The sequence below is a fragment of the Cherax quadricarinatus genome, chromosome 1, assembly GCF_038502225.1.
Source record: "Cherax quadricarinatus isolate ZL_2023a chromosome 1, ASM3850222v1, whole genome shotgun sequence".
Lineage (NCBI taxonomy): Eukaryota > Metazoa > Arthropoda > Malacostraca > Decapoda > Parastacidae > Cherax > Cherax quadricarinatus.
In genome coordinates, this window is record NC_091292.1 from 3,799,208 (window position 1) to 3,821,353 (window position 22,146).

Here is a 22,146-nt window from a genome sequence, read left to right on the forward strand (position 1 = left end):
TACATGGTATACAACAATGACATACTATTATATAGAAGCTGCTTGTTATTCTGAGCATTTCAAGCAAATTTGGTCAGTTTTGTCCCAGGATGCAACCCACACCAGTTGACTAACACCCAGATACCCATTTTACACTGTTGGTAAACAGGGACAGGGACAGCAGGTGTCTTACGGAAACACATCCCTAACGTTTTCCAGCCATACCGGAGGAAATTCGAACCCTAGACCTTAGGTGTGGTTGAGTCGGGTTAGGTTACAGTGTATTAAGTTACACTGACTTCAAAAAATAAAGCGTCTATCCTGTTTGTCCAGAATATTACTTAAAAAAAAAAAAAAGAATTATATAATCTTATTTTACCTATTGATGCCAAAATGAACAGTTTACACACTTCCTAAAAGAAAAAAAAAATACTATCAGATTTTCATTGAAGCTGGTGACATATTATGACTGCTAAATTCAAAAAATTCAAATTTATTTATTTTTTTGCAAGTAATACATTGTGGTTATGTATTTTGCAGTGCAAAAAGAGCCTCTATTATGCTTAGGCATTATGGGCTGACTTAATTTAATGCCTTACTGGCTACGTAACATTAAAGAAATGTATCATAGATGTACAATAGTTCTATTATTATAAATGAATCTAATTTATATCAACCAAAGGATATACAGTGGACCCCCGAGTTTCGTGATTAATCCATTCCAGAGAGCCTGCTGAAAGTCGAAATTGCCGAATGGCGAAACCATTTTCCCTACAAGAAATAATGGAAATAAAATTAATCTGTTCCAGACACCCAAAAATTATTATTATTATTATTATTATCATCACACTGGCCGATTCCCACCAAGGCAGGGTGGCCTGAAAAAGAAAAACTTTCACCATCATTCACTCCATCACTGTCTTGCCAGAAGGGTGCTTTACACTACAGTTTTTAAACTGCAACATTAACACCCCTCCTTCAGAGTGCAGGCACTGTACTTCCCATCTCCAGGACTCAAGTCCGGCCTGCCGGTTTCCCTGAATCCCCAAAGTAACATTTATGAAGGGATTCAGGGAAACCAGCAGGCCGGACTTGAGTCCTGGAGATGGGAAGTACAGTGCCTGCACTCTGAAGGAGGGGTGTTAATGTTGCAGTTTAAAAACTGTAGTGTAAAGCACCCTTCTGGCAAGACAGTGATGGAGTGAATGATGGTGAAAGTTTTTCTTTTTCGGGCCACCCTGCCTTGGTGAGAATCGGCCAGTGTGATAATAATAATAATAATAATTTTTGGGTGTCTGGAACAGATTAATTTTATTTCCAATTTTTTTCAAATTAAATAAAGATTTACATACTGAAAAACAATGAGAAATCAAGTACATGCATATAAAAAATAATAACATTTCACTTACCTTTACTGAAGACTTCTGGGTGGATGGAAGATGGGAGGAGGGGACAGGAGGAAGGTGCACACTATTGTTTTGAAGGAGAATCTCCTTCCATTAGGACTTCAGGTATGAAGTCCTTATCTGGGGTTACTTCGCTTCTTTGTTTTTTAAAGACACTGGCAATGGGACCAACTTGAGAGTCACTGGAACCCTGTCGCACAAAATATCTGTCCAGAGAGCTCTGTTTCTGGCGTTTCTTGAAGATTTGTCTGAAGTGGGACACAACACTGTCATTGTACATGTTGCCAATACGGCCTGCAACAGCTTTGTTAGGGTGAAATTCATCCATAAATGTTTGCACTTCAGTCCACTTTGCACAAATGTCCTTAATCTTTGAAGAAGGCACCTTCCATCTCTCTTCCTCCTCCTCTGCAGCAGTTTCCTGAGCTGTGATCTGTTGCTGTTGCAGAAGAAGCTCTTGCAGCTCTTCAGTGGTTAGCTCTTCCCTGTGGTCCTCCACTAACTCTTCCACATCCTCGCCACTCACCTCCAACCCCAGGGACATCCCCAATGCCACAATAGATTCCACAACTGGCATAGGCTCCTTAGGTCAGCCCCAAACCCTTCAAAATCCCTCTCTTCTACACATTCTGGCCACAATTTTCTCCAAGCAGAGTTCGAAGTCCTGGAAGTCACTCCCTCCCAAGACTTACCTATAAGGTTTATGCAATGGAGGATATTAAAGTGATCTTTCCAGAACTCTCTTAGGGTCAATTCTGTGTCTGAGGTCACTTCAAAGCACTTTTGAAACACTGCTTTTGTGTAGAGTTTTTTGAAGTTTGAAATGACCTGCTGGTCCATTGGCTGGAGGAGAGGAGTTGTATTACGGGGCAAGAACTTCACTGTGATGAATCTAAACTCCTCCACTATTTGCTCTTCGAAGTCTGGAGGATGAGCAGGAGCATTGTTCATTACCAGGAGGCACTTGAGTGACAGTTTATTTTCCAGGAGGTATTTCTTCACACTGGGGCCAAACACTTCATTAAACCAGTCTAGGAAAATATCCCTTGTGACCCATGCCTTACTGTTAGCCTTCCACATCACACACACATTACTCTTGGCGACACTGTTTTTTCTTGAACACTTTGGGTTTTCAGAGTGATACACCAGTAAAGGCTTCACTTTAAAATCCCCACTAGCATTACTACAAAACATGAGAGTAAGCCTATCCTTCATAGGCTTGTGTCCTGGGAGTGCCGTTTCCTCCTGCGTGATGTAGGTCCTCTTTGGCATTTTCTTCCAAGAGAGGCCTGTTTCGTCACAAACACTTGTTGGGGTTTGAATTCTCCAGTGTCTACTCACTCCTTAAACTCCTGTACAAACTTCTCAGCTGCAACTTTGTCAGAACTGGCAGCCTCATCATGCCTTATCACACTGTGAATGCCACTACGCTTCTTAAATCTCTCAGACCAACCTTTGCTGGCCTTAAAATCACAAGCATCACCACTTGTTGCAGGCATTTTCTTTAAGAGATCGTCATGCAACTACCTTGCCTTTTCACATATTATCGACTGCGTAACATTATCTCCTGCTAACTGTTTTTCGATAATCCACACCAACAGTAACCTCCCACTTCTTCGAGGATTTGTGATCTCCTTTTTGTCAGCATATCTACCCCTTTTGCAACAACAGCACACTTTATTTCCTTTCCTTTTGCCACGATCAAAGTGATGGTTGAATGGGGTTTGCCATACATCCTGGCAAGCTCTGTAACACGAACTCCACTCTCATATTTTTCATTGATTTTCTTCTTGAATTCGACCGTGTTCCTCACTTTCTTTACCAGAGGGCTTGCACTAGCTTTCCTTGGGCCCATGGTGACTTATTTAGCAGTTGCAATCACAAAAAACAATGGATTATTATGTATGAACCCGCGGGGTGATGGTCATGTGTTGGTAAACAATGGCACACTGAGCGTGAATGGCGTGAGAGACTGGCTTTGTGTGTGTGGTGACGGGCGGATGGGTACCGGACGTTCGCCGAATCACGAGTCTAATCCCGAACCGCGAGGCCAAATTTTGCCGAAAAAACTTGCCGAAAGTCAAATTTCACGAAAGTCAATGCTGCCGAAACTCGAGGGTCCACTGTATTCCTATTTTCAAAAATGCTTTTTATGAAGCATGATTCAGTTATATTCCTATTGACAATGGACAATAGATTCAAAAGTAATTATAGTAATTATATTATGGGAATATAACATTGTGGTTTGTTAAAAGTAGTTTACAGTATGAGAATGCTACAATTTGGTGTAGGTCAATACTGTTTTTGGGTGTATGTATGAACTTGGTCGTCTAGTCTTGAAGTTTTGGAAGCTATAATGTTTTTAGTACTGAAATGTACAAAATGTATGTCTTAATTTTATCCTGGGAGCTAAACTGATCTATGTGAGCTTCTGAGCAAAGTTTCTAGACCAAAGGTGTTTAATTATATCTGTTATTTAATACAGTGAATTCTTGTATGTGTGAATAACATTTCAGTTATGTAATTTGGAAAAGTAGCATTCAGTTGTATATTCTCGACTTGATACTGTCAAGAAATAATTTGACTATTGGAGAGAGGGATTCCTCTTTTATTACTCTTATTACAGCTCATACCAGTTTCCCTTTTATATTTACAGTTCTATTAATTATTTGCAGAGAGGTCCATGCTCAGAAGATCATCACGGTTACGACAGGCATATCCAAAACTTTTGACCTTACAGCTTGGAAGGTAAAATTATATGGTTCTTTCTTTCATTGCTAGAGTGCTGTACTTTAGTGTAAAATATTTGAAGGAGGTGGGTGCTTTGTGTGGGTTAGTGAGTGAGTGTCATTTTTATATGCTTCATTTTGCTCTGCTTAAATAATGAGTTACAAACAGTACTTGAAAAAATAATGGTGTCATGTTTTGAATGACTTTTTTATATTTACAATATTATGTTGGAGTGTAAGCAAGGTAACATTTATGCAGGGATTCAGGGAAACTAGTTACCTGAGCTTGAATTCTGGAAGTGGGAAGCACAGTGCCTACACTGAAGAGGGGTGGGGGTGGGGATATTGCAGTTTGAGCTGCAGTGTTGGCATGCCTCTGGCAAGACAGTGATGGAGTGAGTGATAGTGAAAAATGTTTCTTCTTTTTTGAGTTGCCCTGTCTCAGTGGGAGATGACTGATGTGTTAAGAAAAAGTATTATAAACTCTTATACATAATTATTTATTAAGGAATAATTTTGAATGTTAAGGAATCTTCATTAAATAATTGCTGGAAATTTACAAGGAGCATCACCAAGAATTTTGAATGAAAAATTCCATAACTTTTTAAGAATATTTTTATGGATGTGGTTCAGGGTGAAATATAGTGGTAAGGAAGGTACTGTAAAATGAAATGCCGGCATATCTCTAAAACACACACAAAAATATACAGTGTGCTTTTTGTTTTTGTGTTTGATGTTAAGTGATGTGTGGCTGTGAAAGTGGACAGGAAGGTAACATGTAAGAGGTACTTAAGCTACAGTACCTGCATTACTGTTAACCATCATATTCAGTACTTTACATTTTAATATTTCATAGTGCTGCTGTGGCCTTTTGAACCCCATGACACTTTCTTATATAATCCATGTTGTATGGGGCAGCACGCCACTAGCAGCAACAGCCTGATTGATCAGGAAAACACCAGACAAGCCTGGCCCAGAACTGGGCTGCAGGAGCCGTAAAAATCTAAAAACCTATCAAAGGTATATAGTGTTCAAAATGATGTATAATTATATCAAGCTTTAATGACTGGAAATTAGCTAAAGATCTTGTCCATTTGTCATTTACTATATTCATGGTATTGTACAATATATTTTGGTAAAGTAATGTATATGAATATTACTGTAATTAAAATCTAATTATGAAAGAACAAAGTCACAGCGGGAGAAATTCACATATACACACTTTTGAGAGAGTTGACTTGATAATTTTGTAGGACTGTCTGAAATGTCTATGGTTTCCTCTCAGATGTGTTACTTGTGGAGCTAACTACAATATTACAAATATTGTAGCACTGTATGTTTAGCCTTTCATTGTGCTGAATATGTTGATTTTTATTTCAGCTTTGAGAGTCCAGTGAGGAAAGATAATTCTGAGTCCTCAAACCTGGATTGCAGCAACTTTTCATCACTTGGGAGTTTGGAAACTAAGAAATGTAAAAATATTGGTACTTGCCCAAGCATTATAAATAACGAAATCCAAGTTACTAAACAAAGTGCATTAGCAGATAAGAGAAGAGGAAAACCTGTGACAGTGGATGATACAAAAAATGTTGGAAGTGAATGTGATAGTGGTGAAGCAATAATATTGCCTGTGGAAGAAGTTGAAGTTATTGAAACTTTACCTCAAGTAGAAAATCTAGGTGACCTAGAAACTCAAGATCCATTGGCTGATGTTATAGCAAACAGTGAGGAAGTTTTGGAAGTGAACCCTGAGCCTGAAGTATGGAGAACTAATAATTTGTTGTGGGAAAGTGTCAAGGCTGTACATAAAGCTCAAAGCAGCAGCACTTTGACTTGTAATAAAAAGCAGTTGATTGATGAAAGAGAAGTAGACAGAGAAGGTGTATTGGCCGGAAAATTAAATAAAAAACGAATTCAGTCAGAACAAGAAGCTGACATAAATTTGAGGAGTGCCTCAATAATCACGGAACGTAATTTATTAAACCAAAATTTTAGCAACAGTGCAGTAAAACCAACACTAAGTTTTATTGCCGATGACATTTTAAGTAAGAATAGGGAAATGCAGAAGGATGCATTGCCACTTCATACAGAAATATTTGAACCACCTCTGAATTTGAGAACAAACAATGAGGAAAATTTTATCTTAAAGCCTTCAGAAGTGGACACACAACAAGAAGGTAATCAAAGTTCTCAGGAAGTGATCCTCACTATGCACAATTCAGATGATGATGATGATGATGATTGTACTGATTCTAATACTCGCAAGTCAGACTCATTAGAAATTAAAACTGTAGAACAGAACATTCAACAGGTTGATAATGTAAAATTTTTTTCTCCCTGTATCAAAGATTCCATAGAATCAGGAGTTTCGGAGAGAGAGAGTAGCACTTGTGATTCATCCAATGTTGACTTTGATGTCTTGGAAAGAGATCTGTTTGGTAATTATGATCAGGAAAGGCAAAACACTGAAGAGAGTCCATCAGGTAACCTGGAATATAATCATAATTCATTTTGTGATCAAAGGAGAGTATTAATTCCAACTACACTTGCTGACAGTAGCATAACACTAAATAAGAAATCTAGTGGCAATAATGAAACTTGTGGTGGTGATAAGTCAACATCATATACTGAGCAAATATCAATTAATAGACAGAAAAGGATTGAAACTGGTGTGCCTGAAATAGAGAAAACAGTTTCTGTGTTAACTGGAAACTCTGAAGAAGAGCCAAGAACAAATTTAAATAATAGTACAAGCAGCGACACCCAAGGTTCAAATGACAGTAATAATATTACTGTGTCAGTCAAGAAGTTAAAAACTCTAGTCATAAGTCAAGATGAAGATTCATTAATATTAAATAAAGATTCAGATACATCACACAAAGACAGTTCACAAATAATAACTGAAGATACAAGTACAAAAAAAAGTGTATCAACCAATGAGAATATAAAAATAACTAAAGGCATATTAGATAATGAGAATTTAAAAACAATAAATAATGGTGTATCAAACAGTGAAAATTTAATAATAAATAAAGATTCAGATATGTCAGAGAAGGACAGTTCACAAATTTCAGATGATTCTCAAGTGAAAAACAGAGAATCAAAGGTGCTAAATATAGATAAATTTAAAGTATCAAGTCAGGATGGTACGAAGTTGGACACTCACGATCCACCAGTGTTGACTACGGTTGAACTACCAGTGTTGATTACAGTTGAACCACCTGTGTTGACTACAGCTGAATCACCTGCATCAGATAAAGATGAACCATCTGTGTCAGCTACATATTCAGCAGTTTTGGCAACAGGTGAACCATCGGTGTTGGATGCAAATGAACTGCCTGTGTCTGATACAGATGACCCACCTATGTTTGATAAAGATGAACCACCTCTGTCAGCTACAAATGAATCATCTCTGTCTGCTACAGATGAACCACCCATGTCAGCTATGGATGAACCTCCTGTGTCAGCTACAAATGAACCACCTGTGTCAGCTATGGATGAACCACCTGTGTCAGCTACAGATGAACCACCTGTGTCAGCTACAGATGAACCACCTGTGTCAGCTACAGATGAACCAACTGTGTCAGTTACAGATGAACTACCTGTGTCAGATACAAATCTACCAGTGTCAACTAAATACAATCTTCCAGTGTCAACTAAAAATTATCCACCAGTGTCGACTAAAGATGATCCACCAGTGTTGACTGAAGATGATCCACTAGTGTCAACTAAAGATCCACCAGTGTTGACTGAAGATGACCCACTAGTGTCAACTAAAGACCCAGCAGTGTCAACTAAAGACCCAGCAGTGTCAACTAAAGACCCAGCAGTGTCAACTAAAGACCCAGCAGTGTCAACTAAAGACCCAGCAGTGTCAACTAAAGACCCAACAGTGTCAACTAAAGACCCAGCAGTGTCAACTAAAGACCCAGCAGTGTCAACTAAAGATCCAGCAGTGTCAACTAAAGACCCAGCAGTGTCAACTAAAGACCCAGCAGTGTCAACTAAAGATCCAGCAGTGTCAATTAAAGATCCAGCAGTGCCGACTAAAGATCCAGCAGTGTCAACTAAAGATCCAGCAGTGCTGACTAAAGGTCCAGCAGTGTCAACTAAAGATCCAGCAGTGTCAACTAAAGATCCAGCAGTGCCGACTAAAGACCCAGCAGTGCCGACTAAAGATCCAGCAGTGTCGACTAAAGATCCAGCAGTGTCAACTAAAGATCCAGCAGTGTCAACTAAAGATCCAGCAGTGTCAACTAAAGATCCAGCAGTGTCAACTAAAGATCCAGCAGTGTCAACTAAAGATCCAGCAGTGCCGACTAAAGGTCCAGCAGTGTCAACTAAAGATCCAGCAGTGTCAACTAAAGATCCAGCAGTGTCAACTAAAGATCCAGCAGTGTCAACTAAAGATCCAGCAGTGCCGACTAAAGATCCAGCAGTGTCGATTAAAGATCCAGCAGTGTCGACTAAAGATCCAGCAGTGTCGACTAGAGATCCAGCAGTGTCGACTAAAGATCCAGCAGTGTCAACTAAAGATCCAGCAGTGTCAACTAAAGACCTAGCAATGCCAACTAAAGATCCAGCAGTGTCAACTAAAGATCCAGCAGTGTCAACTAAAGATCCAGCAATGTCAACTAAAGATCCAGCAATGTCAACTAAAGATCCAGCAGTGTCAACTAAAGATCCAGCAGTGTCAGCTAAAGATCCAGCAATGTCGACTAAAGATCCAGCAGTGTCAACTAAAGATCCAGCAGTGTCGACTAAAGATCCAGCAGTGTCAACTAAAGATCCAGCAGTGTCAACTAAAGATCCAGCAATGTCAACTAAAGATCCAGCAATGTCAGCTAAAGACCCAGCAGTGTCAACTAATGATCCAGCAGCGTCAACTAAAGATCCAGCAGTGTCAATTAAAGATCCACCAGTATTGGCTAAAGATCCACCAGTATCGACTAAAGATTCACCAGTGTCGACTAAAGATCCACCAGTGTCAAGTGAAGACGATCCACCAGTTTCGACTGAAGACAATCCACCAGTGTTGACTGAAGATGATCCACTAGTGTTGACTAAAGATCCACCAATGTCTGCTAAAGATCCACCAATGTCTACTAAAGATCCATTAGTGTTGAATAAAAGTGATTTATCAGTGTCAACTAAAGATGTTCCATCGGAGTCAACTATAGATATTCCATTGACGTCAACTAAAGTTGTTCCATCCGCGTCAACTGAAGGTGTTCCATCGGTGTCAACTAAAGATATTCCATTGGAGTCAACTAAAGATGTTTCGTCAGCGTCAACTAAAGATGTTTCGTCAGCGTCAACTAAAGATGTTTCGTTGGCGTCAACTAAAGATGTTTCATTGGCGTCATCCAAAGATATTTCATCGGCGTCAACCAAAGTTGTTTCATCGGCATCAGCTAAAGATGTTCCATCGGCATCAACTAAAGATGTTTCAGCAGCATCAACTAAAGATGTTCCATCGGCATCAGCTAAAGATATTTCAGCAGCATCAACTAAAGATGTTCCATCGGCGTCAGCTAAAGATGTTTCAGCAGCATCAACTAAAGATGTTCCATCGGCATCAGCTAAAGATGTTTCAGCAGCATCAACTAAAGATATTTCAGCAGCATCAACTAAAGATATTTCAGCAGCATCAACTAAAGATATTTCATCAGCATCAGCTAAAGATGTTTCATCAGCATCAGCTAGAAGTGTTCCATCGGTGTCAGCTAGAAATGTTCCATCAGTGTCAGCTAGAAATGTTCCATCGGTGTCAGCTAGAAATGTTCCATCAGTGTCAGCTAGAAATGTTCCATCGGTGTCAGCTAGAAATGTTCCATCAGTGTCAGCTAGAAGTGTTCCATCAGTGTCAGCTAGGAATGTTCTACCAGTGTCAACTAAAATTGACCCACCACTCTCTGACACAGCTGGTCTATCAGTGTTTAGAAAGAATAAACTAGTATTAGTTACAGATGATTCTCAAATATCAAGTGATGATCCACAAGTGTTGGATAATTATAATGCATTAGTGTCTGAGAATGACACAGTAGTGTCAGATGAGGATCTGTTAGTGTCAGGTCAGGATAGTCCGTCATTGTCATATAATAATGTTTCATCAGCATCAGATAGTGATCCATCAGTCCAAGTATTAGACCAAGGGGCTTTACAAGTGTCTGAGAGTGAAGATCAACAACTGTTAGACCAAGATGAGTTAAAAGTGTCAGAACAAGATAATCTGAAAGTGTCAGACCAGGAAGATTTAAAGGTACCTAACAAAGATGGTTTATTCATGTCTGACCGAGATAGTCTACAAGTGTCAGAGCGAGAGGATTTACAAGTGTCAGAAGATATGAAAATGTTAGACCAATGTGATTTACACTTGTCAGAACAAGAAGATCTAAAAGTTTTGGACCGAGGTGGTTTTCTAATGTCAGAAGATTTAAAAATGTCTGAGCTAGATGGTTTGCAGGTGTTGGAGCAAGAAATTGCACAAGTGTTGAACCAAGAAATTGCACAAGTGTTGAACCAAGAAGATTTAAAAGTTCTGGACCAAGATGGTTTACATGTGTCAAAGCAAGAAGATTTAAATGTGTTGGACCAAGATTGTTTACAAATGTCTAACCAAGATGGCTTCCAAGTGTCTGAAGATGATGATTTAAAAGTGTTGAACCAAGATGGTTTACAAGCATCAGAGCAAGATGGTTTGCAGATGTCAAACAAAGACAGTTTACAAGTGTTGGACCAGCATGATTTACATGTGTCAGTAAACTCCAAGTCTAAAAGCAGAGTCTGTGATATAGCTCAAGCATCATCTGTGAGCAATGATAATTTACATGGGTCTGATCCACATGGCCCCCTTTTGTTAAGCAAAGAGAATGTGCAGTACTTAGGAAATGATAATGACCACATATTACTTAATAATGATAATGTACAAAATAAGTACTTATTAAATGACCAGGTATTGCTTAGTAATGATAATGTTCAAAAGTTAATTAAGGACATTGAGCACAACATCAGTGCTTGTGTTCAAGTGTTAACCAAGGAAGATGTATTCAACATAGACCAAGATAATGGTCAAAGATCACCCTCCAATGATGCCAGTGAGTTATGCAGCAATGATGTCCAAGAGTCACTTAGTGATGTCCAGGAGTTACACAGTGATGTCCAAGAATTTCCCAGTGATGATGTCCAGGAGTTGCCTAGTGATGATATTCAAGAGTTACCCAGCCATGATCTGGAGTTACTCAGTGATGATGTCCAGGAGTTACCTAGCGATGATGTCCAGGAGTTACCCAGGGATCATGTCCAGGAGTTACTCAGTGATGATGTTCAGGAGTTACCCAGCGATGATGTCCAGGAGTTACCTAGCGATGATGTCCAGGAGTTACCCAGGGATCATGTCCAGGAGTTACTCAGTGATGATGTTCAGGAGTTACCCAGCGATGATGTCCAGGAGTTACTCAGTGATGATGTTCAGGAGTTACCCAACATTGATGTCCAGGAGTTACCCAACGATGATGTCCAAGAGTTACCCAGGGATCATGTCCAGGAGTTACCCAGCGATGATGTTCAGGAGTTACCCAGCAATGATGTCCAGGAGTTACTCAGTGATGATGTCCGGGAGTTACCCAGCGATGATGCACAGGAGTTACCCAACGATGATGTCCAAGAGTTACCCAGGGATGATGTCCAGGAGTTACTCAGCGATGATGTTCAGGAGTTATCCAGCAATGATGTCCAGGAGTTACTCAGCGATGATGTCTGGGAGTTACCCAGCGATGATGTACAGGAGTTACCCAGTGATGACGTCCGAGAGTTACCCAGCGATGATGTCCGAGAGTTACCCAGCGATGATGTCCGAGAGTTATGCAGCGATGATGTCCGAGAGTTAGCCAGTGATGATGTCCAAGAGTTAGCCAGTGATGATGTCCAAGAGTTAGCCAGCGATGATGTCCGAGAGTTATCCAGTGATGATGTCCGAGAGTTATCCACTGATGATGTCCGAGAGTTATCCAGCGATGATGTCCGAGAGTTATCCAGCGATGATGTCCGAGAGTTATCCAGCGATGATGTCCGAGAGTTATCCAGCGATGATGTCCGAGAGTTATCCAGCGATGATGTCCGAGAGTTATCCAGCGATGTCCGAGAGTTACCCAGTGATCATGCTCAGGGATCACACAGCAGTGATGTCAGAGAGTTACCCAACGATGATGTCAAAGAGTTATCCAGTGATGATGTAAAAGAGTTATCCAGTGATGTCAGGGAGTCACCTAGGGGTGGTGCCCAAATGATACCACTGGCAGATGTCCAGATGTCACCCCAGGATGTCGAAGTGTCATCAAAAATGCAAGATGTCATCCAGGTACCAGCCAAGAATGGTGTACACCTTAGCCATAATGAAAATGAGTCCACCATACCTAATCCTGGTGCCTTAGTTTCATCAGTGGATGATGATCAGATGTCACTCAAGGTAACAGATAATCAAGTGGTAGCTGTGATGATGAATGCTGATCAGATGTCAACCAAGGAAATGGATGATCAAGTGTCAACCAAGGTAACAGATATTGATCTTATGTCAGCCAAGGCAGCAGCTGATCTAGTTTCAGCCAAGTCAACGGATGGTCTTGTGTCAGCTAAGTCAATGGATGATCTAATGTCAGCTAAGATAGTGGATGGTAACATGTCATCCAAGACAAAGATTGATAAAGCCAAGCCAACAGATGGTAAAATGTCAGCCAAGACAATGGATAGTAAAGTGTCAGCCAAGACAATAGATGATCTAGTGACAGCCAAGACAGTGGATGATCTAATGTCAGCCCAGTCAGTCGATGTTTTCGTGTCTGCCAAAACAATGGATGGTAAAGTAATGAAGGATAGAACATCAGCTAGGACAACAGAGGGTCAGGTGTCAGCCAAGACAACAGGTTGTAAAATGTCAGCAAAGGCAATGGATGGTAAAACATCATCCAAGGCAACAGATGGTCAAGTGTCAGCCAAGGTAACAGATAAAGGAGTATCAACAAAGGCAACAGATGATCAAGTCTCAGCCAAGGCAAGGGATGATAATAGTGTGTCAACCAAGGTAAGGGATGATATTCGAGTGTCAGCCAATGCATTGGATCATCACGTGTCAGCCAAGATAATAGGTAATGTCCAAGGGTCAGATAGTATAAAAAATGATAAACTTGTATTGTCCACAAACAATAGTGATGAGCAGGTGATGGCTGCAGTCAAGGATGATCACATGATCACAACCAAGGATGCTAATCAAATGATAACCACAGCTAAGGATGATGACCAGTTGACATCAACTAAGAATGCCACCCAGATGACAGCTTCACACACTGCTGATGTGTCTGTGGACTTCGTTGAAGGTAGTAATGCTGTCACTAGTATACTGGGAAATACGATTCTTCAGTCGCTTGGATCATCTTTAATAATAAAAGATGGGAAAGCACAGGGTGAAGAGTGTGTTAACTCATTTGAGGAAGAATCCTCTGTAAATACTTCATCTACTGATTTGAGTAAAGTGTCATTAAAAGTGTCAATTGATAGATCTGTTATAAATATTAGAGATCTTGACAATCGGAAATTTAGGCATTTGTGTGTATCCAGTAGTAATTTGTCCACAAGAGAGACTCAGAATTCTAGCTCATACATGCAGTGTAGGATAGTGGATGATGCTCAAGTGACAACTAAATCATCTTCGTTAAATAAGCATGCATTAAAAGATATAAATATTGAAATCCCGAAAGAAAAAACTCAAAGTTGTAAAAATAAATCTCTCAAATCCTCAGAAAGTAAGCATTATAACAGATCTCAAAGTGAAAGTAAGAATGACAAGAGAGAGACATCAGATAGAGAGAATCATAAAAGCAGTTCACTTGAAAACAGAGGTTCTGAAGAAAGTTTGTCAAAATTTAAATTAAGTGAATTTGAAGAGGAAAGCCATAACATGAGAAAAAGTCATAACTCATCAACTATTGATTTGTCAGAACCTGATCACTTGTCACATTCAAGTAGTTCATCAAAAATAACTAAGCATTCATTTGAGGAGACACCTAGTTGCCAGTTATCAAAGTATTCATCAGAAAGTGATATAAAAGACAAAATATCACCAGAGAGTCCTAAAATTATAAAAAATTCTGATTCTACAAAAACAGAGCTAAGCTTAAGTGAATCTTCTTTAAATGCCACAAATATTACAAAAAATGTTCAAGATGATACTAGCATAAAAGTTTCAGAAAATTCTCAGGAGCATAAAAATGATAATGCCTCAATGCAAAAAGACAAAATGGAAGAAAAGGGAAATGGTGACAAACTAAAATGTAAGGATATACAAATTACAACTAGAATTGAAGAGACTCCCAGTAGTTTGAAACTAAAGGAAAATTGCCAAAGAGTAAAAGCAAAGAAAGAAATGTTAGAGGATAAGGTAAGAAAATTAGAGGAATCTTTTAAAACTCAAGAAAATGTAGAAGACACACAGATAAGAGAAGACCCTAAGAGAGTAAATATCTTTGTGGATAAAGAGAATGGTAGTCCAGGAACCAGTGATGCTGAAAGCTTGGAAAAGGTTTTATGCATACAGGATAGTAGTAAGATTCATCAAAGCCCAAGATCATTAGATAAACATGAAAGCCTTCCCACAGAAAAATTAGCGATTCAAGAATGTCTGTCTTCAAAAAATTCAGAAAATGCCCAAGATAAGGCAGTATTTCAACTGAATGAAGTGTGTGATAAAGCTGAGAATGTAGAAAAATCTAAAAAGGACCAATGTTGGACTGCGGGTGAAAGTGGAGTTGCAGAATCTGAAAAAAATTATTCAGATACATCTAAAAATAATATAATTGCTTCTTCAGATAGAAATAAAGATGATCACATGAAACAGAAAGATAACAGGAAAGAGGAGAAGAAAACAGTTACATCCCCACAGAAGGAAGAGATTTGCAGTAGGCCAACAGAAATATCTAAGAATAAGAAGTTAATTTCAACTTGTTTTGACAAGGAAATAGAGGAAATATTTGGTAAAGAATCTGAAAATAGTTTAAATATTTTGTGTGAAAAGAATCCATCTACTTCCTTGGATAAACATAAAGAGCAATCCAAACAAAAGGATAAAATTCAAGAAAAGATTCCAGCCATGGACAAGGATGGGAATTGCAGTAGACCAGTAAAAATTATTAAGGAAAAAGATACAATTTCAACTGGTTTTGACAGAGAAATGCAGAAAATATTTGGTGAAGATAAAGTAATAAAATTAGTAAAGAAAAGAAAAGTTACCTTTGATGCTTCCAAACAGAAAATGACACAGAGAGAAACAGCTGATAATAAAGAAAAGAATGTTAGGCATTTATCAGAAGAGAAGAGGAACCAGGATTCACTAAGTAAAAACCATGAAGAATTTTCATACAAATCTAAGCATGTGGAACTGAGTAAAGAAATATCTAAAAAATCCCCTAGAAGTGAAAAGAGCAAAAGGTCCACAAGTAAAGAACAAAATGAGAGGTTGTTAAGTGTGGATAACAGCAGGAGGTCATCAAATAAAGAAAAGTCCAGTGAAGTGTCATCCAGTAAAGAAAGTAACCACAAATTGTTGACTAAGGACAAGGTCTCTACATTTGTGCCACATAAAGAAAGGAGCGACACATCTTCCTCCTCACCATCAATTAAGAAAAAGTCTTCTCCCAGTAAGATAAACAACTATGGGTCATCACAAGACATTGATAAGAGGAAAAAACCATCCAAAGAAATTAGCCATGAATCTTCATTAAGTCAAGATATGGCTCATACATTACCATATAAAGAAGGTATCCTTGACCCTTTGGGTGAAGACGTGACTCAAAATATTAATACAAGAAAAAGCCAGAGATTGGGTAAAAATGAGAGCCAAAAATCAGATACATCAGGCAAAGATAAAAATCAAGAATTGCCAAGTAAGGACAAATGGAAAATACCCACAGGTAAGGAAAAGGACAAAGAATACTTGAATAAAGAGAGCATGAAAGTTTCCTTTAAAAGGCAAAACAGTCAAGAATTAGTTACATTAAGTTCAAGTAAAGAAAAGCATCTTGTATCTCTAAGCTCAGCAGTTAATGAAGAGAATGACAAAGCTTTATGCTCATTTAATAGAGAGAACCAAGAGACATTAACCTCATCTACAAAGGAAGAGAACCAGGAGATTCTAACATTATCCAGTAAGGGAGAAAATCAGGAGACATTGACCTCATCCATTAAGGGAGAGAACCAGGAGAAATTGACCTCATTCAGTAAGGGCAAAAATGAGGAGAAATTGACCTCATTCAGTAAGGGCAAAAATGAGGAGAAATTGACCTCATCCAATAAGGAAGAAAATCGAGAGAAATTGACCTCATCCAACAAGGAAGAAAATCAGGAGAAATTGACCTCATACAGTAAGGAAGAAAATCGAGAGAAATTGACCTCATCCAGTAAGGGAGAGAATCAGGAGAAATTGACCTCATCCAGTGAGGAAGAAAATCAAGAGAAATTGACCTCATCCAGTAAGGGAGAGAATCAAGAGAAATTGACTTCATCCAGTAAGGGAGAGAATCAAGAGAAATTGACTTCATCCAGTAAGGAAGAAAATCAAGAGACAGCAGCCGTGTCAAATAGAGAAAACACTCAGGAAATATTAACATCTTCCAATACAGAAGAAAATATAAAAATGTTACCCTCATCTGATAAGACAAAGAATCCAGAGGGAATAAACTCGCCAAGTATGGAGAGTAAGGAATCATTAGATGAAGGACAAAACCAGGAGCTCTTTGGCAAGGAAAACATTATAGCACCATCATATAATGACAATAATGAAAAATTATCAGGCTCTTCAAGAAAGGAAAGTGGTAAATCTAGTAAGGAAAAGCATCAGGAATCAAGTAAAGAAAGCAAGCAGAAATCAAGGATGGACAAAAACAAATCTTCAGGCAAGGATAAAAGCAAGGTGTGTTCTGGTAATGAAAAGAGCAATGAATCATCAAGCAAAGAAAAGACCAGTGTGCTTTCAGATAAGGAAAAGAGCAGCATGTCCTCAGCCAGTGAAAAAAGCAAGGAGTTATCTGGTAAGGAAAAGAATATTCTCTCTTCAAATAAGGAAAATAATAGAGAGTCTTCAAGTAAGGACAAGAGCAGATCATCTTCAAGTAAGGAAAAGAGCAGAGAGTCTTCTGGTAAGGAAAGGAGCAGAGAGTCTTCTGGTAAGGAAAAGAGCAGAGAGTCTTCTGGTAAGGAAAAGAGCAGAGAGTCTTCTGGTAAGGAAAAGAGCAGAGAGTCTTCTGGTAAGGAAAAGAGCAGAGAGTCTTCTGGTAAGGAAAAGAGCAGAGAGTCTTCTGGTAAGGAAAAGAGCAGAGAGTCTTCTGGTAAGGAAAAGAGCAGAGAGTCTTCTGGTAAGGAAAAGAGCAGAGAGTCCTTGGGTAAGGAGAAGAGCAGATCATCCTCAAGAAAGGAAAAGAACAGTGAGCCTTCAAGTAAGGAAAAGAAAAGAGAGCCTTCAAGTAAGGAAAAGAACAATGAGTCTTCAAGTAAGGAAAAGAACAGTGAATCTTCAAGTAAGGAAAAGAACAATGAGTCTTCAAGTAAGGAAAAGAACAGTGAATCTTCAAGTAAGGAAAAGAACAATGAGTCTTCAAGTAAGGAAAAGAACAGTGAATCTTCAAGTAAGGAAAAGAACAATGAGTCTTCAAGTAAGGAAAAGAACAATGAGTCTTCAAGTAAGGAAAAGAACAGTGAATCTTCAAGTAAGGAAAAGAACAATGAGTCTTCAAGTAAGGAAAAGAACAGTGAATCTTCAAGTAAGGAAAAGAACAATGAGTCTTCAAGTAAGGAAAAGAACAGTGAATCTTCAAGTAAGGAAAAGAACAATGAGTCTTCAAGTAAGGAAAAGAACAGTGAATCTTCAAGTAAGGAAAAGAACAATGAGTCTTCAAGTAAGGAAAAGAACAGTGAATCTTCAAGTAAGGAAAAGAACAATGAGTCTTCAAGTAAGGAAAAGAACAGTGAATCTTCAAGTAAGGAAAAGAACAATGAGTCTTCAAGTAAGGAAAAGAACAGTGAATCTTCAAGTAAGGAAAAGAACAATGAGTCTTCAAGTAAGGAAAAGAACAGTGAATCTTCAAGTAAGGAAAAGAACAGTGAATCTTCAAGTAAGGAAAAGAACAGTGAATCTTCAAGTAAGGAAAAGAACAGAGATCCTTCAGGTAAGGAAAAGAACATTGAATCTTCAAGTAAAGAAAAGAACAGAGATCCTTCAAGTAAGGAAAAGAACAGGGATCCTTCAAGTAAGGAAAAGAACAGAGATCCTTCAAATAAAGAAAAGAACAGAGATCCTTCAAATAAAGAAAAGAAGAGAGAGCCTTCAAGTAAGGAAAAGAATAGTCTCTCAAGTAAGGAAAAAGGGAAAGAATCTGCAGATAAGAAAAAGAGAAAAAAGTCGTCAGATAATGAAAAGAGCAATGTTTGTTCAGAGAGGGATAAAAACAAAGAATCTCTTGGTAAAAACAAAAGCAAATTGTCAAGTAATGAAAAAAGACAAGAGACAGTAGACAAGGAAAATAATCTTGGAACAGTTAGTAAAAACAAAAGCCAAGAGCTATCAGGAATGGAAAAAATTCAGAATTCATGTAATAAAGGAAGTGAAGAGTCATCAGTTAAGGAAAAGATCCACGAGTCACTTATAAATGAAGACAAAGATTTAGAAAAAGAAGAACTAATTCAAGAAAGTGTTGATAGTTCTTCCTTTACTGTGAAAAGTGTTAAAGGTTTATTCCATATTCAGAAGACAGGCCATGAAATATCCATCACCAAGGATACATGTGTTTTAGAAGAGCCAGAGGTATTATTACCTGTGAAAGAGACCTCTAGAAATTTAGATAGTTATTCAACCCAAAATTTAGAAGGAAAGATAATACTAATTACCAAAGAAGCCAGTAAATGCAGTAAAAGGAAGAATGTTAGCCGGTGGGATGTTGTTGATGTAAATTCTGGAGAATCTGCTAAAAAGAGGAGCCGGTGGGATGTTGAAATGCAAGAGACAAACAAGAGAATCACTAATGAGGTTATTGAAGATAATCAGAAGGAAGATTTAGTTACTAGAACTCCATGTAGTCTACAAGATAATGGAAAACTGGAAGAAGTACATCAGACAAGCATAGGTATACAAGATAATAAAGCGAGTGCAAGTCTACACGGGTATCAGGAGAGTGCAGGTAAACAACCTCAGGTGAGAAGAGATGTATGTGGATCTCAAATGAGTGAAGATGCATCGGGATCTAAAGCAGTTGCAGATACACAACAATTTACGATAGATAAAAGTGCAGCTAAGAAAGAAGCCAAGTTTGCTGTACCAAATTTTGAACAAAAAGTAGTGGGAGAGAGGAATAAGAAAATTAAGAAGGCTCTAGATGATGTGTTCAGTGATGTGCCACCTATTACTGACAATTCTGATAATTATGAAATGTCTAATTTAACATCTGAAGAACAATTGCGTAAAGCTAAACTAAAGAAAACATTAAGTGACTTGTTTGGAAAATCGTCTGTTTCTCATAAGAGAGATAATACCCTCTGTAAATCTGATGGAACTGTTGAGAATATGTCTGACACTCCCAAAAAATTTCAAGCTTCAAATACCCTCAAAGCCAGAGGAGTAAAAAGTGTTCAAGAGTCTAAATATCAGTTTAAGAAACCCTTAGATTTTTTATTTGAATCAGACCTAAGTTTAAAGGAAAGTGGCCAAGAACGTGTAAAAAATTTTACCAAGGTAAATCGTCATTCTAAGAAACGAAGATTGGTAGAAGAGAGATATACGCCACAACCATTGTCTAAGGTAATTGTAAAGAAAAAATCAAGACGCAAATCAAAATCTGAGATTGATAGCAATCCTAGTCCTCGCAAAAAACTAAATACTAATTTGGAATATAAACCTCATTCTAGTTCAAAGAGGGCCCCAGAACCTGAGTATCAACCCAAATCAATTAGAAAATTTTCTTCAGACCCTGAGTATAAGCCCCACTCCCTTAGTAAGCACTCACTGAAGCCTGAATATAAACCTTTGTCCATCAGTAAAGGATCCTTGAAGCTATTGTACAAGCCAAAATCCATTACCAAAGGAACTTCAAGGCCAGAATATGAACCCAAGCCTATTCGAGGTTCTCTGTGGACTGATACAGGAAATGAATGCACCCTTAAATCTTTTCAGAATAGAATACAAAACAAAGAAAAATTAGAGGAAGCTGATAGAGTTGACATGTACGTACCCAAGCCTCTTTCAAAAGAGAGTGCTGTAAAAGAATATATACCAAAGCCAATGTGTTTACCACCAAATAATGTAGAACAGGAAGATGAGTATAGTCCTCACCCAGTTGGCCTTGATAAGCCTACACCTGAATACATACCAAGTGGAATATGCGAGTCAACTGAGCATGAAGAAGAGTATGTGCCTCTGCCACCAAAAAATAAGCAGTCAGCAGATAATGTGGGAGACAGTGTTTTATTATCACCCGTAGTGGAAGGAAATTCTCAGCATATCCTAGAGAAAAATTCGTCAACACCCATTTTGGTGAAAACATCCATAAATACTCCACTATATGCAGCTGATATTTACAACCAGTGTTCTGTGACAACTCATACTGGGGAGAAAATTGCTCCTGGATTTTATAGGGAACAAGATGGCAATAGCAGTCATGAAGAAAGGCAGAACCAGAATTCAGGAACTGTAGGAAAAGGAACTTTACCAAAGAACCAGAGACAAGGACCATCCAAGAAGAGTGAAGTAGGAAAACAAAAGACAAAGCCACCTGGACCTGAAATGAGCAAGAAATGTTCAAAGATTTTGATGTATATTCCTCCTCCTCCAACGTTTGACATGATCCTCTCAACTCTTGGAGACTATAACCTTCCAGAAGTTCTGCATCCACCTGCTTTTTGTAGCAAGCCTGGTGATATACCTTCAAAGCCTGTTGAAATTGGGGGGCAGGTCTTGAAGTTAAAATCTGGAATAGCATCAGATTTAGAAGATTTTGAGGGGCGTTTTCAAGAAGATGGATTGTACAACTGGCGTTTATTGCTAAAGGCTTTAAATTCAGAGGCAAGCATACATGTGATCCATGAATCAGCTTTTCTGGAAAATCGAGGTAAAACAGAATGTTCTATTCTAACTCCTGTGAAGCCTCCACCTTCTCCAGAAGAAGTTATCAGGTGGACCAAAGCACGCAAAATTTTTAAATCTATTAAAAAGAAAAGTGATCACGATGACAAGGATAATGATGATGATGATGATCCTTCATCATCTAAAAAACAGAATAAAGCATCATCTGACAGTAAAAATCATAATTCCAAGTCCTGTAACACCTCAACCAGCCAAGAAACAAGACCTCAGAAAAATTCTTCTGATGGACTGAGTGATGTTCATGCAGAGACCACTAATCTTCAGCAATTAAAAACTAGCACACCTCAACCAAAAATCTCGTATGCTTTGGAAGTGTTACATCTGACTCCCATTGAAAAAATTTCCAGTCCATCTGCTGAAAAACTGAGCCAAGATAAGAGACAGTGCCAGGAAAGAAGCACAAAACGTAGAGTATCATGGGAAGGGAAAGAATTAAAATCTGGTAAATCTCCAATCATTTACAAGAGGAGGAGAACATTGTTTGAAGAATTAAACCCTTTAGAGGAAGAATCTGAAGATCAAATAAACCTAGAGTTAAAGCCAAATTCAAAAAAAAGTGTATCTTTTGATGAATTAATGCTTAAATCTCTGGAATCAAGAGAGAATTCTGCTGTTGGCTCAGTACAGTTAGCTGAATATTTAGATAATGAGGGAAACACAAGTAGCAAGACAGACACTTATGTTGCAGAAGTTGATTCTCGGATACCTGTATCTGCAGCAAGTATTGAAGGTAAGACTATGTATAAATATTTTAATGTTGCAGTGTAACATAGGTAGTATTGTATATAAATAATGGTATAATGTATCTGTATACATCTGTGGAATTGCACTAATTTGGTATTGTATATTGACTGTC

The 22,146-nt window shown here is 38.4% G+C and overlaps 1 protein-coding gene across 12 annotated transcripts in view; it reads left to right on the forward strand.

Annotated features, from left to right (window-relative positions):
• The window catches only part of LOC128690850 (mucin-3B-like), a 245,985-nt gene that overhangs the window by 103,385 nt on the left and 120,454 nt on the right, over positions 1-22,146 (forward strand). For all 12 annotated transcript variants that reach the window (XR_011392071.1, XR_011392075.1, XR_011392078.1 and 9 more), the window contains exons 14-15: positions 4,061-4,133; positions 5,495-22,020. Coding sequence is in view for 8 of the 12 variants with exons in the window: in XM_070085103.1 (XP_069941204.1) it covers positions 4,061-4,133; positions 5,495-22,020 (16,599 nt within the window). In the remaining 4 variants the exon portion in view is untranslated. The remainder of the gene's footprint in view (positions 1-4,060; positions 4,134-5,494; positions 22,021-22,146) is intronic.